This window comes from Parus major, chromosome 2, assembly GCF_001522545.3.
Source record: "Parus major isolate Abel chromosome 2, Parus_major1.1, whole genome shotgun sequence".
Classification (NCBI taxonomy): domain Eukaryota; kingdom Metazoa; phylum Chordata; class Aves; order Passeriformes; family Paridae; genus Parus; species Parus major.
In genome coordinates this window covers 104084804-104102645 of record NC_031769.1, presented here as the reverse complement: position 1 = coordinate 104102645, position 17842 = coordinate 104084804, and the positions used below count along the sequence as shown (strand labels likewise).

Below are 17842 nucleotides of genomic sequence, written 5' to 3'. Positions count from 1 at the left end.
TCCCCTTGACTTCATGGCACATAACCTAACATAGCACATAACCCTAAAAAGAGTCCTGATAGGCATCCAATAATCTGAAACTAGTCTCACCTACCTTCAGGTGAATCAGAATTAGGTAACAAATATCATGGGCAACCAAAAGAGATTCTTTCCCGTTATAAGGCACAAAATGCCTTGAAAATGCCTAGAGAAAGCAATAGGTGTCTAAGACAGTAAGTCTTTTGAAAAAAGGATGATGGAAAGATGCCAGGAGAGGATGGTTCTCCTTCAGCAGATTGAAGCAGCTACCTTGTTAAATCCACATGGGCATTGTCATGAACCAGCACAAAGAGCGTGTAGGGGTTCTGCTTCACTCGCCTCATGAAAACCTCAAATTTAGTTTGAATCTCATTGTCCAGCCGAACCACGTATTTCTCAGCTCTCTGATAGGCTGTTCCATTGTCCTCTAGACCCAAGTCCACAAGCACACCTGTCAAAAAGAAGAATACAAGAAAAAACTTTTCCTTCGAGAGCATCCAAAAATGAAGAGTCAAAGGGAAGTTGCCACTTGTCTGTCAAACCACTGATAGGACCCAGTAAGAAGGTGATTATCCAGATGCAATTTCTCTCACAATGGAGGCCAAAATGTGCTCCTTGGCTTCTGGATTTCCTCCAAAAAGTGCCTGAAGACCTTTCAAAAACTTCTCACGTTATCCAAAAATGGGGGGAAAAAATCAGGGGGCCCCCACAAAGATTTCCAAAGCAGCACTCATTTGGCTATGCTCCATGATCCTAGGCCAAACTTGCCTACATTAAGGTAATATATTAGTATTGTTTGAGTCAGAAAAAGTTATCCTGACCTTTCCTTTGAAAATATCATTAATTTACATAAAATTGATTCTCCCTACTATCATACCATCTCATATGATATCAAATATGACATATAATATCACCATATCATATCATATATCATCATATAATATCAAATCATACTTTTCATGCTCTGATTCAATGTTTGTGTCAGTACAACTAGTCTTTGGAAAGATATATTGCTGTCATATTAATAAATTAGGCATGGTGCAATGTATATGACTTTGAATGTCATTTCAATTAATGAAGTAGGAATAAACAACTCTGAAATATGGGCCAATTAGGTCTTTTCCAAGGGTCTTAATGATTTTGTAATTTATTTTTTTTTTAAATGAAGTAAAATAAAACACGAACTATGAGGAAAAAAGATATATTGGAGCAATTTACTTTTCCTCTTATACCAGTAATGTATCAGTACTGTCCAATGTACTGTACCAGTATCATTACCAGTAATGCTGTAATAGCATCACATACTGGGGTTTATCAGCCTCTTTCCCCTCCCTTTTACCTGATTGTCGAATCCGCTGAAGGGTTTGCTGCACCAGGACTTCTGAACGGGGCACTATAACGATGAAGTCCACCTTGCTGAAGTGGCCCAGATCCAGGCTCTGATTGCCACTGTCTGCTATAGCACAAACCTGGGACAAGAGCTTTCTGGCAACTGTGAGCTGTGGCTGGTAAATTTGGAAGGTATCAACATCCAAATCTAGAGCGTGTTTGTTTGAAAAAGAAAACAAAACACAACAAGAAACATGTTTACTTTCCCACCCCCCCAGCAAAGCATGACCCTCCAAACAGCCTACCCTCTATTATCAGGGGAAAAAATAATAAAAAATCACTCACCAGAATAAATCTCAACACTCTGGAGAGTTTGGTCCAGATCACAAATGCCAACTTTCTTTCTTTGATCAAAATGTGGTAATACATGAGACGAACACAAGTACAGCACTGCCCATTTTTTAAGATGCCCTAAGTGTTTTAAGAATTTCTAACAGTGCGACCCAAGGAAACCTCAATGCCAACACAGTGAAATGCATTCTGTTAAATGAACCAACACATACATAATATGCATGCACATACATAGATATAAAGATGTGCATGTGTACATATAAAAAAAAGCAGAGAGAGAGGTACAAAGCTCTAATGTTCTGAAACTCGGATTGACTTGGACTTAATAAACATCAATATCACACTAAATGTGTGAATGCAGAGAACTGAGAGACTGATCAGAGCACTTGTGTTCCCTCAAAATAAAAAGCATGTTCCATTTCAGTATTTCCATTAGGTAAATTCTATGTCAAACAATCCATGCTTCATTAAACACTGAGTATTTTCAACTTGCAGATTACCAGATTAAATCCTCTAATGGTCTTACAGTTTTTGTTTATGCCGCTTTTTCTACTGTGTTGGTTTTACACAGGAACGTGTTTTCATGTGTATGTGCACACACATGCTTATCTCCTGTTCAAATATGCCTTAGTGTCCATTTCAGCAGATCTGCTATGGAAGAAATGTCCCTCTCACTGCCTAGGAGACTTACTTCTTCATTTTATTTTTATTCAGGCAGTTTCTCGATAGCTTCAACCACTGTACAGCCATATGTTAAAGACAAAATGGACTCAGAACAATTGTTTAAGAAAATAGGAAGATTTAAAAAAATGTACACAATAATAAGAAAAAAAGACCCAGAATCTAAAGATCATTTTCCCTTCAAATTAATCCTCTGACTAAGCCTGAGACTTGTACTTCTGAAGGTGCCAGAACAAAGTGCCTGGCAGCTTTTCTAGATGGATCTCCTGATCCATGTGGAGACAACCAACCATTTTGCTTTCATTCAGATTTAACACCAAAGACATGAATTTAAGTTAACTAATATGAACCCAGAGCATACCTTTTTTTCACAGAAAAAAGCTTTACTGGAGGTTGAATTTGCTTTGATATTAGACCTGAACAAATCTCAGTGTTCACAACAGCTCAGTGTATCTTTTCCCATTATTGTGATATGAAAAGGAAAGTATGTTTAGAACTCAGGAACAATAATTCTGAAAATTAGCAATTTTAGACAGGAAATCCTAGCTTACCTTTTGCACTTAAGCATCTTATCACGTTATGCTGATTAAGACACATCTCAGATCAGCAAATTACAAATCACACTTGCCTAGCACTCTCAGTCCAAGATCTTAAAACACATTCCCTAAAAGTTTAAGCCTCAGAGCACAAGTCTCTATTGCGTATTACCAGGCAGGAGGAAACCTGAGGAGATCAGAAGGAGAACACAATTCCTCTCTGCCTTAAACTCAAGGTTACATTCCTTTTCTCCATGCAAAAAGATAAGTCTACTCTGCCAGTGTTACAGAGAAACGTCTTCTCTGCTCTGCCTGATGCCTAACAGAAGATAATATGTTTTAGCTTAGAGAACATAAAAAAATCAGGGCAAAAAATTTGCTAAAGGTTATTACAGAGATTTTCAGTCTGAGCAACTGCTGTATTGCTACATTTAGCTGGCAGCATTAGTATTTTAAGGTTGGCACACTGACTGCAAATGTGCCCTCAGATTCTCCTGAGGTGTATGCATTTTGACGTTTTACAAGCTACTCACTTATTTCGTGTCTTGCACGTAGAAAAAATTACCTGGTTCTTGTGTAGAAACCATGGCAATTGCCTCCTGAGACGACACACACTCACTAACATCTCCATTAAAAGGAATAATGACACTTTCCCCTCGCTGCTGTAGCATCTTCTCCAGCAGCTTGTCCAAATCATCACCTAAATCAGAATTAGCAACACCAAATTATCTGGAAACCATTTCAGAGAAGCAACATTGCAATATATTACATATACCCATGTTCCCACATAGCTGATGTCAAATCTGCACTTGGGCAAGGGACTGGGGATATAGAGAAGTGAGGAGAGAGAACACTTTTTATCTACTGATTTACCAATTGGATTAACTAAAAAAAAAAATAATAAAAAAAAAAAAGGAACCACAGTTGTACAATTTCAGGTCTGTGGCTTTACAGCTACTGGTGACATCTGGTGATTACAAAGAAACACACATTATAAAACAACCTCTAAATCCTTGCTAAAAGCTCAACCTAGAAAACATTTGTGTACTTACAGGTGCATTATATTACATGCTCTGCCATTGCATTCAACAGCTGAGACACTGTTAAAAATGTTTTGCCAGAGGGTTATGGACTGCCATCACACAGGTGAAGGAGACAAGCACTCTTTTACACACAAGGATGGGAGAACAGAATGTCTCTCAGTGGACAGAGCAGAGCTGTGCGCATGTGCATTTGAACTGGAGATACACCAATCCTAACAACCGTCTTGGCTAGAACTTCTGTTTCTTAGAATCACTCACCTAAAGATGTATTTTTGAAATGTGATGCCAGGAAACTAACTTTCCCTGTGATAAGCTCATAACTGATTTCTTTTAAAAATTCGCTGGTGGTAAGCATGCTCTCTGCAAGTGCCCGAGACTGATATTGACCTGGAGAAGAGGGGAAAAAAGTGAGAGCAAACCTTAATACAGTTTACTGTCAATACAACCTTTTAATCCTAGAAGTCTGGGGCATTCTGATCTTCAGTCATGGATTTCCACTGCCTTTACCCAGTCTCAAGTCTACTTCACTAGTGACTGAAGAATTAGTTGATATAACTAATTTTAGCAGGTTCTTTGCTATTGCACATCATTTTTCATACTTGTATGATGAATGATATTCAAAATAAGAATTTGTACCTTAGATGAAATGGAGGATTCTGGATAAATATGAAAAAAATAATTATCCCTAGTGTGGGGGAAAAAGGGTAAGGAAAGTAAAAAATTGGCATTACTGACTTATCTGCCAACAAAGAAAAGATGACTAGTCAAAGTGCATTTTCATCCAGACACACTCATTCACACACAAACAGCACAGCTAGTCATCACTGCAGAATAAAAAGGATAAAAATAAGGATAAAAAGGATAAAAAGGATGAAAAGGATAAAAAGGATGAAAAAGCACAGTCTGTTTTAAGCAGTCTGCAGAAGACTCTGCCATGTAAAATATTGCAGTTGTTACATAAAACAAAGACAAACCAACCATTTTGCCACAGCATCACTTCAAGATATTTTCTAAGGCAATCACACAAACAAAAAAGTCTCAGGCCTCTTAAGAAGTAGTAATGACTAGCATAAAGATATTTTTCAATATCCTCATGGATCTCGGTACTCCAAGTCTTGCTGAAAATACAGTAAACTGTGACATTGCAGTGTAACAATACAAAGGAGAATAAAAGGAACAGAAGGGATTTAAAAACCAGATCAATAACTCAAGAAAATTCATTTGGCACTGCCATTTGAAGCAGTCTGCAGATATACTCACCTAGAACCACTACACAGAATTCATTTCCTCTAATCTTTGATGCACAAATGGCAACTACATAATCTGGTAGCTTTTGCTGATGTTTCATTTCATTGAGAGACCTCAAGGTCTCGGAGATGCCCTCTGCCAGGGAATTCTGGGTGACAACCACATGCACGAGATCCCGAGACACACTAGCGATTAACCTGGCAAGCCAAGGGAGTTGACCTGGTGACACAGAGATACACTGTGCACTCATTTGCAAGGATCTCTCTCTCAGAGTGAACTCCTGCATAGCTTTCAACATGATCTGCTCAAATTCTTCCCTCAGAGGTATCTGGTCAGGACCTACAGTGAAAACGAACAAACAGAACAGTGTCTCATATAAAAATGTTACTGAACCAGGAATAATTACATGTCTGTCTTGATCTGACAAGCTCCTTCACCACATTTTTTTATATTTAAAAAAAAAAACCTTGCTACTCAGTGGATATCTACCCACACAGCTTATTCTTGTTTTTTTTTATTTTAGAATCCTTTCTTTTCCATCTCCACCTTTTTTTTTTCTCCTCCAAATAATGAGGTATTCCACCTCACTCCGAGCTTCAGCCACTGGTGGGACAAACAAGGGAGTGGGAAAATATCTGCCTTTTGCCTAGAAGAGAAGGATTAAGCATGCAGCCAAATGTTTTTTTCAGCAGAAAACCAAAATGCTTATCCTTGTAGCCTAATCACAAGCCTGACAAAGCCTGACAAAGTCTTTGCCTTGCTTTTTCTCATTATGCATACCAATCAAGTAAGCATGAATGCAAATAAACATGTTTAACCTCTTCCTTAGCTAAATTAAATTAATTCAGCAAATCTGCAAGCATCTAACAAAAAGAAGAATATGCAACTTTAGATCTACATTCCCCAGACTCTGTCAACTGTACTGTCAACTTGAACTGGAAAACAGAAATATAAACCATCCTATCTAGGTATCAATCCTCCAACTGAACTTGTTCAGTTAGCTTTGTCTCATTGTCAAAGATAGGAACAGTTAAAAAAACATTCATGAACACAGAGAAAACGTAACCATAACTTATATTGCCAAGATCTCATATCAGTGCTAAAGGAGGCAGCTTCACACTTCAGCAGCTTGCTTTTCTATGACAAAACGTAGGGGGCTTAAATATCAGAGATATGTGAAATACTAGGTTTGGTTTTATGTTTTCTTTCACACCAGGAAAGAGAAAGGTTGTGTGGATAAATAACCCACAGCATAGAATCTGTAAAAACTGCCACCTGTTGTCATTTTTGCCTTTTTGAGAAGTAACATATGGAAAGTGCCACCACCTAGTTACCATAGGATGGTAAGACAAGTATAAACTTCCAAGTGCAAGGCTGTTTTCATTTTTGATGCAAAGTGAAAAATTCTGATGAGTCCAATTTAACACAACATGGCAATAATTCTCTCTTTTAGAAATCTATTTTATTTTTCCTTCTACGAAAGCATCACACATTCTAGTTCCTTGAAGACCTCAAAATTAAAAAAAAACAAAAACAACAAACTAAATATACATCAGTAGAGAAAAATGTTCCTCTGCAGAAATAAAGTTTACCTGAAACATATCAACCCCTGAAAATGATGCTACCATAACAGAAATAAAAGCAAACTTTTGCTGATGGAGGGAAGCTACTTCAGAGACAGGCTCTAAACACAAGGGTCATCATCATGAAACTAAGAAGATTAAAATAATGGTACAAATGAAAAAGCAGATTCTCGGTATGAGAATACACAGAATTTCACTCAGATTACTTAAAATAAAATCTGTCTGTCTTTCTCCACAACTGTCCAGAAAAATAATGGAACTAACAGCAGATAATACGTAAGACAAAATGATAGATATTGATTTTGATTGTGAATAGTTTCCTAAAAAAATATATGTTGATGCTAAAAGGGAATATTTAGAAGCTTCTCTATAGAAATGAGCATGCAAATCATCACCTTGATTTCAAAAACAAAACTGCAAAATAAACAATATCATAAAATATTAATGTGTGAGTTACATCCAGTTGGTGTCTGGACACAAGCAGTGCTCCCTGTTTAATATCTATATTGATGATACGGACAAGGGGATTGAGTGAGATTGGCTCAGCTGGTTGGAACTGGGTGCTAATAACACCAAGGTAGTAGCTTCAAACTCCATATGGGCCATTCCCTTCAGAGTTGGACTCCTTATGGATCTCTTCCAACACAGAATATGCAGTATTTCTGTATGAGAGCCCCTCCAGGCAGTTTGCAGGTGACAGAGGGCAGGAAGACTCTGCAGAGGGATCTGGACAGGCTGGATCAATGGGCTGAGGATGAGTTTAAGAGTCAACAAAACAAAGAGCAATGTCCTGCCCTTGAGTCACAACAACTCCCAGCAGTGCAACAGGCTTGGGAAGAGTGGCTGGAAAACTGCCTGGTGGAAAAGCACCTGGAGCTGTTGGTTGATGGCTGGCTGAACATGAGCCAGCATATGCTCAGGGGGCCAAGAAGGCCAATGCCTGGCTTGCATCAGAAATAATGTGGCCAGCAGGACCAGGGCAGGATCATCCCCCTGTACTCAGCACTGGTGAAGCCACACCTCAAGTGCTGTGTCCAGTTCAGGACCCCTCACTACAAGAAGGACACTGAGGTGCTGGAGTGTGTCCAGAGAAGGGCAACAGAGCTGGTGAGCACAAGTTCTATGGGAAATGGGAGCTGGGGTTGTTTAGCCTGGAGAAAAAGAGGTTTGGGAGGACCTCACTGCTCTCCACAATTACCTGAAAGGAGGCTGTAGCCAGGTGGGGATTGGGCTCTTCTCTCAGACAACAAGTGACATGACAGATGGAAATGGCCTCAAGTTGTGCCAGGGGACTTTTAGATTGGATATTAGGATAAATTTCTTTACTGAAAGGGTGGTTAGGCAGTGGAATAGGCTGCCCAGGGAAGTGGTGTATTCAGCATTCCTGAAGGAATTCAAAAGAAACATGGATGTGGCAGCTGGGGATGAGGTTTAGTGGTGAACCTGGCAGTGCTGGGTTAATGGTTGGTCTCACTGATCTTAAAGGTATTTTGGACCTAAATGATTCAATGCTGCTATGATTCTGTCCTATTATTCCATACAGTTTAAGTCAACATATTCAAATGTCATCCATTTCTGGATGACACTTATTTCTGGGTAGACAAACTTCAGGGTGCATCCCACAGAGACTACTTCTCCAACCATCTGAGACAGAAGAATTTCTGGAATAAGCTCTTGTTTTTAGTTTCTGATTACCCTTTCCTCTCAAGACAAAGCCTTGCAAAAGCCTTGAGTCTGGATGTGCATTTGGATATTAAAACTATAACACACCTCTGGGTGTCACACTATACAACATACATAGTCAAAATGATTCAAATGTACCACAACAAGAGAGAAGGGAGAGAAGAAGAGAGAGAAGAAGGGAGAGAAGGGAGAGAAGGGAGAATTATTTCAGAATTCTAGATAGGTGGTATAACAAAGGGTCCAGAAATCTTTTTCAACCAGAACACAGACCATCCTAGCACTGCATAGGCTGAGATGGTGTTTGTAGAAACAGCAGGGCAATGGTAAAAAGCTGACAATTACAGATGGTGGAATGTAAACCACACTGCAAATATGGGCATTCTGATGTATAAAAACAAAGCTTGAGAATACCTCACCATGAATGCTGCCAAAGATAAAAAATATGAAATTCAAGTAAGTCCAGGAGGTAGACTAAAAAAACCCACTAAAATCAAACATGCTTCTTTATCTTTTTTTACTTATTCCTTCATCACAGTCAGTGGAATTTATTTATAACAACGCTACAGCTCACAATCACAGGTTAAAATATGTATAGGCTTCATAGAAGGTTTAAAGTATCCAAAATGCTTTTTTTTTTTTTCACTTTGATTTTAATATCATCATGAGTTGCTCAGCTGATTTCTGAAAACACAACAGCATCATCCTACAATTAATGTTGTCATAATTTTACAAGAAAACTGATAGGAATTCTCTGCTATATACTTTTTATTTTTCAAAAAAAGGAGCACTTCCACAGATAATATTCTTATCATCTGTGATCACAGTCATCCACAAATATATTTTATACAAGTAGTGAGATCAGAAAAATTAGGCAAGACTCTGTCTTTTGTGCTTTTGCTTTCTTTTTTACCTTTGCCTTTACCTTACTCTTTTGCAAGATATTCTGGAGAAAGGAAAAACATTTTAGTCCTACTTTCTCAATATAAAAAAAAAAGAGGCTAACATTAATAAATTGTTAATTTATATGTGTATTTGTCTCTTCTTGTCAAAAACTTTTGAATCTGGCTGCTGTCCAATCATCTCTAATGTGCTTTGATTTAACAACAGGACAAAGGCCTCAGTTCAGTTGCAGCTGACACAACTCCAACAGTTTTCAGTTTACAGCAATATTCAAACCAGCAACATGTCTCCATCCCCTCCTCTACAGAATGTTTTTACTTTTCTCCTCATTAAGCTCTTTCAGCTTAGAGCACTGGCACACATCTCCACCTAAGGTCAAATAGGAAACTATTCAGCTTTGCACGGCTAAGAACAAAAGCCAAACTAACCACCTGCTAATAAGACAACTGCATTATGCTGAAGTCACAGTGCTCAATAAACACAGTTCTGCTACAGAAGCTTTGCATGAAGCCTCCTCTAGTTTGCAGCAAGTATAGACTTGCTGCATCCATCTAAAGTTAGACTTGCTCATGGAGCGTGATTCACTGACTCACAGGTTTCAATAAACAGTTTATTTTTAATTGGAAATGCTGTTATCAGCTGGTAACAAATTTTCAAGCTGCCTCTATCAATCCAGAATTGTGTGATGCAGCTGGTTTTAACACACACACTCTACAAACTTTCCAATAAAGATGAAAACCTCAAATAACAAATTTAAGCCCACTGAAAGAAGGTAACAGAAAAACATCCTGTAAAAAATTAAGAAATCCTTTGTCAGGTCTAACATAGCACCCAATGGACTAGTGAGGCAGAGAATGATAAACAAAGCTAACAGGTCACTCAGAGAGTATTACAACACAGAAAATGGTTTCCTTCCTATCTCTTACAGAGCTGCAGTAAAGTGTAAGCACTCATGAGTGAAACCTGCATGGAGCACGTTTGCTTCCCAAATTGTTAGGTTATCAGCAGTTGTGCTGCTTTTGGAACACCTGCATATTTCATACCCCTGTGTATTACAGATGCACTGTGCTCTTCACAAAAGCAGCTTCACACTCCTCTATGATAGGTGGTATCTTCTCAAATACAAAAGTTAGGATGAGACTGCCATGGAAGTTTCCCAACACTATCCTGCATTTTTAACATCTAAAACCTTGCTGTTACCACTGCTCTTTTTATTCTAAGGTAAGGAAAATTACTGGACCCGCAGTAAGAGGGGAAAAAAAAAAAAAAGGTGGCTTGCTAATTTGCTCTCAAACTTGCAAAATGTCCATTTCAAAAACATTTACAAGAATGAGATATTCACTGAATCACTTGCCTTAGTCTGAATAACAAATGTGGTTTTCATGTAAACAGTGCTGTCACCAAAACAATGACAACCATCACACATCTGCCAGCATTTGTCACAAAACTGAATAAAACAGACCCAGTGTCCTTAGAAAGGGCTGTGATAACTGATGGTTTGATACCCTAAGCAAATGAGTTATCTGCATTGCAAATCCATTTCACAAAGGTGACCTGGTCAATCCCCATATGGAGAGCAGAAGCAGTATCAGCCTTTAAATTCACTTCTCTTCTTCCGTGTCAGGAACAAAGTGGCAAAGTCACACACACTAGATGGAGCCACTTGCCTCTTCCAGCCACAAAAGCAGCCAGAAAACTGGCCCTAAAAGGGACATAAAGAAGCTATGAAGAAAAAAGGACAGTCTCAAATAAAACCAAGTGCTTATGACAAATTGCTTACCTAGTTGGACAAGATACTGAATAGTTAAAAGTATCATATTCTCCACACTTAGCAGCTGACTGCTGGATAAACCCAAGAGATCCAAATCCTTGTTTTCCAGCTGTGGAATCTTGTAGCAGTTCACCAGCAAGGGACTTACAACAATATCACCAACATTTCCATAGAAATAAGGTAAAGTGCCATAGCCTATGATAAAAGAAAGAAAGGAAAACCCCCACCAGAAATTCACAAAATTTGCCATTACATGAAATCCTGCACAATGATACATTTCCAAATTTCTTCTTAAAGCTGTCTCACCAAATACATTGCATCAGTGACTGGTTTTGGCACTATAATAGCTTAAAAAATAAATTATAAGCCAGGTATCCTCTGCTGTGCTTTACAATAAGTGATTCACATACATTTGCAAGAACTAACATTAACTGCATGATATCCAGCAGGATAATAACTATTGTTATTCAAATACAGATGAGAATATTATCTGTTTGGGTCTTTCCCTGACCTTTAAATACAGATTCTCCATAATATAGTGTACAAAGGAGAAAAATCAATGAAAGCAAAAGTACATTGATCTTAACATTATAAGAGCAGCGTAAGTCGCATTAGCATTGATTCAGCCACTGTGGTATTGCTGTGATTGATTCCACTTTTTTGCCACCTTCCCATTCTGTTTTCATAAACAGGTAAAATAAACATCAACAACTAAACATGCTATTCTGTAAGGTAAAGTACATGAGCACAGGCTAACTCCTTTTTTCTTTCAGAATGTTTTTCGTTTCAAAAGAAGCATTTCCACAGAGATTTTGCCAAATCCATCCTTTCGAGTACATCTGGTTCTGTACTATTAATAGGACGCTGTTTCTCAGGGCCACTAACATTTAGCCTAACGGAGGACTTAATGGCAGCTCTCCAAGAGCCTAAGGGCTGCATTCAATTTGCACTTAAGCTGATGGCTGTAGGCACCCTCATCTTTAATAAGGAAGTGTTTCTCTGAAAACCATTAGAGCTCCACGCTAGAGCTTTATAATCGGCTTCCAGAAAACAACGCTAAGCAAAACAAACCAGAAGCGTAACCCTATCCTTGACAGATTTACTGGTGTAGATGGCCCTGTTAATTCTCCAGGAACTGTGTGTATTAAAATTATCTGTGCAAGTGACGACTCTGAGAACTTCTCCATTCCTTCAGGAATGGCAAATTATTCCACGAACTGCATTGATAAGCATGTTCTGTTGACACTGAAGCTACTTTATAGGACCATCTATACTATATTGGATGTAAAAGAAATTTAGAGTGAAAAAAAAATACCACACATTAGAATTTTGGCAGCACTAGCTGGCCCATCGTTTTTTTAGATATTATGCCCAAATAGCTCAGGTTGAAAGGCATATTCACATTAAAAGTCATACTTTAAGCAATGTCTTTTTAAGGGTTAACAAAGTACTTTATACAGCCAAAGGATTTTAAAGCCTGAAGCTTGATCTGTTATCTCAATTGCTTACCAGAAATATGGACTATAAATGACAAAAAGTTAGTATGATTTACTTCTGTTTAGTCCATGCAAATCAATTTTCTGGTTCTCATGTAGAATTCTGCGGCTTCAAGATCTGAACTATAAATGCCGCAGGAAATATTTTCTTTGTTTATAAGTTGTTTATACTGGAAAGCTATTTTCATTACTTGGAAATATTTCTCTTCTTGGGTTTTACAAAAATCTTTTTTGTGTAAAACTTAGATTTGGCCAGTGGTTCTGCATAAATTTGACCTAGTGGTGACCTGTTTGCAAATCAGGTTCTCCAGAAATCGCCTGACTCTCAGTTTTAAATATTGAGCAACTAAGGGAAACTATCAGTGACAAACCAACTTCATATTATACTGAATTCCAGAACCAACAAAAAGAAATAAAACCCCCTTTGTGCTGGGGAGCGTGTATTAGTATAAAATTCAGCATTTGATTCCCCAGTGTAAGACTTACCTATCAGAATCACTGGTCTGACTCCCGAGTTATTCAGCAGGTTTTCAGGAACTATTACAGTCTCCCCTGCTGGGATGGGTTGAGGCTGTAAAATTCCAGTTAACATGGATTGAGGAACTGGGACTGACAAAAGAGGCTCTATAAAATAAAGAAAAGAGAGACTTCCATTATTAAAAGGCTCATACTGTGATTTGGCCTTATGAACAAATAAGAAAAAAATTACCACAAATCACTAACTGTAATAAAATTCAAAAGCTCTCTGCATTTCCTGCTATAGTTTTAAGTAATTTAAATGAAGAGCCTATATCTTCCTGTAGCCTCACGCCTAAAATAAAACTTTTTCTGACCACTGTATTGTTGGTGAGAGTGAGAGAGCAAAACACAGGTTTGAATATGCATCTTTAAACAAAGCCAAGTACTAAGCCAAAAGGCCACCCCCAATACTGCCTCTCAATACAAGGGAAGAAACTACTTCAACTTCTGACCTAGAATATATGTAGATAAGAAAAATAAAAGCAGGCCAAAATCTGAAAGCTGCTCCTAGATAGTTGCTATAAGGATAAAAATCAGGCTTTACTCATGAAGGAGCAACAGTAGCTTTCATAAGTAAAGGAAACCAAGTGCAAGAATTTTGTCATCTGTAATCAGGTTTCAGAGTAAGGCCTACTTCACAAGTTTCTTAGGCTTCATTTGGTGGTTTGCAGCTACTTTTTCAAACCATGCCATCAACAGGAAAACATCAAAGGGAGGATGAATGAATGCATATGTTTTACCAGGGGAACTGTTTATCCAACAGAAAAAAGTACTACTAAAGACTCACAGAAAATGGAGTACACAACAGAGGTAGCAGATTAGTGGAAACAAACTCAACAAAAAAAGGGGAGATTGCCTTGTGTCATGTCTCTTCAGCAGGTTTCTGAAGAAGAAAACCGACAAAAGCTGCAATTTGAGGCGTTCAGATAAGCAGGCCTGCACTACCATGTAACTCTTCCTCCTATAATGAATACCTCTGGAAATAATTCCAAAATATCTTAAAACCAAGTCCTCAAGAGCAGAGTTAAAAATGCATTGTGCATGTTGATGAATGGCAGATGCTTACTCTATCACTCTAGAGAAGAGTAAGTAACTGTTTATTCCCCTTTACAAAATATGCTCAATCTCACAACTGAAAAGTACTCAAATAGTGAACAGTTTTATTAACAGTTATGAATAAAAAGGTATCTACATGGATATTGATAAGTACTTGTAATTAATTCTATTTCATATCATGATATTAAACTCCTCCAGGTTTTCCATGCACAGCTAAAATTTGGTCTCACTTTCTGCTTTTAACTGAAGATGACCTAGAGGATATCAGTGTCCTTTGTTAGGCCAAAATTATATAAAGCTGTTTTTCCCATGAAAAACAGAGTGTACAGTTTCTGTAGCATCCCACACCAGACTGAGACACAACAGTCAAGGTGAAGGTTAATGAGAATCCTTGAAATATATTCATATATCCATACACCTGCACAATTTTAGAAGAACTGAGTTACAGTTGGGGGACTATGGATTTCTTGTAGCTTTATTTTTTTAATAGTATTATTTGTCTCTTCCTTTCCTCTCTCACCCCCAGCAGTTTTGCTTCCCCCGTGTCGCATCTTAGATTACAACAACCAGGACCAAGCAATCATATGTGCTTTTTTGGGGACACCTGAAATATTCTCCATGGTGTGCTTAAACGCTTCGACAAGATCAGTTACATTTGCTGTGCAATACAGGAAAGGCGCAGCACAGGGCTGCGGGGCTGGCTGAGTTCCCATTTTAACATAAAATGAAGTCTCGGTGTCATTCAAGTTTTACCCGTTCTTGTCGAAGGCCGGATTGTAGGAACAGGTACTGCTAAACCAGGAGGCGGGACTGGGGACCCAGGAGACCATCCTCGGTGACGTTTCTTTGGTGGTCCAGAACTGGACATAGATGCTGGAAGAAAAGCAAAAGCTAATTCTAAACCCAGTCCTCCCAAATGACCAAATCCCAGCCCATTTCACACTGGTGTCGAGCGGGTGTCACATTGCAGAGCACCAGAGCCTCATACCTAGATTTACATGAAACCAGACTATGATGTGAAAAATATTGTTACATGTGTTAAGAAGTCCAGCATTATCATTAATGGTCATTCCAAAAAGCAAACGGATCTGTAAAGACTGAATGATAGGAACAGCTACAATCAGAAGACGAACAAAATCACAAATTTCAAGCTCAACATCCAATGCAGCTTAGAATAAAAAAAATAAAAAAACCCAGAGAGGTTTTCTTTACCTTGGTCTCCAGCTGCACAGCCAGGACTTGGAGATGTCGAGTGAGGCATTGGCCGAGAGACTGTAGAACTCAATGCGTTATTTCTTCCTCCATTAGCGTTTCCATTAGCAACATCTGTGGCACGCAGTGAAAGAGGAGCTGAGTATAATAAAATACAGAGTGTGTGGCTTGAGACAATCTTGAAAACAAACAAAATAATACAGCCACACACAGATGCAAAAGAACAGGGCAAGATGCATGACTGAAAAAAAACATACTCCAGGGAAAGCATGAAATGTACTCAGAAAAGAAACATTCAGATTGCAAAATCCAAGCCTTTAAAGGGGTGTCTGGATCTCAAGGTAGGGAGGGAATAGGTGGAAGAAAAAATCCAAAGAAAGCCCCACCAAAATACCATGAAAAATTACACAAACACAAAATTATTGGAAGGTTTGTGACATATTTTTTACACAGTGATTTTTTTTTTTTACAATATACGTGACAAATGCAGTTTGCAATGATTTTTAAGCCACTTGTGTGTATCTACAGAATTTTCCCCGAGTCATCCATATGCCATGCACAGTAATTCACTCCAGGGCTCTCATCAAAAGCCTTAGCAAAGGACACTGGGCAGAGGAAGACAGGCAGTTTGCTGCAAAGGGTACATGGCCTGAGCATTACTGAGGCAAACCATCCTCAATTTTGCTACCGCTGCCTAAGGTGATCCTCCAGTCCCAGCCTGACACTCTGACAGGACTCACTATATCCAGGCCACAAAATTAAGCTACAACAATGGATGATCACCAGAAGTTACCATCACCCATCTGAGCTCCCTCTCAATTCTTTTTCAGAACAGTTTTTGCAGAAGAAAAAAAAATGGCATAAACTGCCAACATGGAGGCCAGTGGAAACGACAGCTCCTTGCTGATATCAGCTCCACAAGGATTTAGGTCCCAAAAACATATTCCAGGAGCAACACCAGGAGATGGTGCAGCAGCTTGCTGATGGCAGCTGCACCTGGAAGTGTTAGAGACATGGGTGTGTGGCTTAAGACAATGCAACTCCCCAGCTGCAGACATCCAAATAAATTCTGGCACAAGACTCTCCAGTTGCCAACTACAAAACAAGAATAAGTTCACTTGTCCACTGTAAGCTCCCCATTTGTACTCTGAGTAAACAATTTTGTATGGACAGATATGGTGGGCATGGGTCAGTTGACAAAATTGAAGTGGTTGAAAAGCTTGGAAGAAATTTCCATGCAAAATAAAATCACACAACTGTGGAGGGGAGAAAAAGATATTTTACACAAATAACTGTTAGTGAATTCTTAGGTACAACATAATTATATTACATACTATAATAGTATGTATTGTATTAAATAACAAATGTAATACACCACGTATAAAGTGTAATGCTCATGTGCATATATGATGAATAAATGGATATATTTTCCTATTCAAGCATATTGTCCTGCAAAAAGTGTGACGACTTCTTTTTTATTGCTTAAAGACTAACCAGCTGAAGTAAAAAACAATCAGATTATCCCAACAGAGCATCAGTGAGGGACTTAGATGTCACAGTTTAGGGTTATAATTTATTAAACACATAATACAGAAATAAGCAATTAAAACAGCAGAGATATTAAAACTCCTTAAAATGAGACTGAATTCCACTAAATGTGTGTTGAGGAACTATAATTGTTAGAAATGCAGAACTAAACATTATGGGGGCAGGAATCAGTGTGGTATCAAGAGGTGACATTTATGCTCTCTTCTGTAGCTGAGGAAGTGCAGAGAGAGCATCACTGCACTCCTACCACGAGGTTAAATCTGAAAGCCAAAGTGTGGCTCAAGCTTGGGGATGGTACTAACTGCGAAAATTTCTGTGCCGAAGATGGCAAGAATATGAGAGTTCTGGAGAATGCTAGTGAATGTTTTCCTTTCCCTTTTCCACCACAAAAACTACACTCTCTTTTCTTGGCTGTTAAGGTGATGATTCCCTTGGCTCTCAAGAGTTTTAGAAAGCAAAGCCATACCTGAAGCAAATGCCTTCCCTACGAGCTGTACTGACAGAGCCAGAGGTTTCACAATGTTCTTGTTCCGGGATGGGTCTTGTGTTCCACTTAAGTTAACAGCAGCAGCAGATGATTTTGCTGGACTGTACACTGAAGAATCTGAGAACAGAAGTTGTTCAATTAATGATCAAAATTTTTATATATATATATATAATTTTTATCATATACACATTTATCAAAACTCGTCTCTGCAACACTGCAAACAATTTTTTTACACTCCTAAGAAATTACCATGTATCTTTCAGGAGTTTTAACAAACATGTAATTGGGCGTTTCTATAGAATTTTATAATCTACTGAACCCATGATTGATCTCTTCCACAACATTTTGCACTCACACACACTCGAAAAATATTTTAACTGT

General features: G+C 38.4%; 1 protein-coding gene across 9 annotated transcripts in view; it reads right to left on the bottom strand.

Moving 5' to 3' along the window:
- GREB1L (GREB1 like retinoic acid receptor coactivator) overlaps nucleotides 1-17842 on the bottom strand; it is a 133254-nt gene that overhangs the window by 26056 nt on the left and 89356 nt on the right. For 8 of the 9 annotated variants that reach the window (XM_033512235.1, XM_015616356.3, XM_015616366.3 and 5 more), the window contains 10 exons: nucleotides 17441-17578; nucleotides 15427-15564; nucleotides 14968-15087; nucleotides 13126-13263; nucleotides 11153-11338; nucleotides 5219-5545; nucleotides 4217-4345; nucleotides 3481-3615; nucleotides 1358-1555; nucleotides 289-469 (listed from right to left, as the gene is read on the bottom strand). In XM_033512235.1, the coding sequence (XP_033368126.1) occupies nucleotides 289-469; nucleotides 1358-1555; nucleotides 3481-3615; nucleotides 4217-4345; nucleotides 5219-5545; nucleotides 11153-11338; nucleotides 13126-13263; nucleotides 14968-15087; nucleotides 15427-15564; nucleotides 17441-17578 (1690 nt within the window). The remainder of the gene's footprint in view (nucleotides 1-288; nucleotides 470-1357; nucleotides 1556-3480; nucleotides 3616-4216; nucleotides 4346-5218; nucleotides 5546-11152; nucleotides 11339-13125; nucleotides 13264-14967; nucleotides 15088-15426; nucleotides 15565-17440; nucleotides 17579-17842) is intronic. The other variant, XM_033512234.1, reaches the window with a different exon arrangement.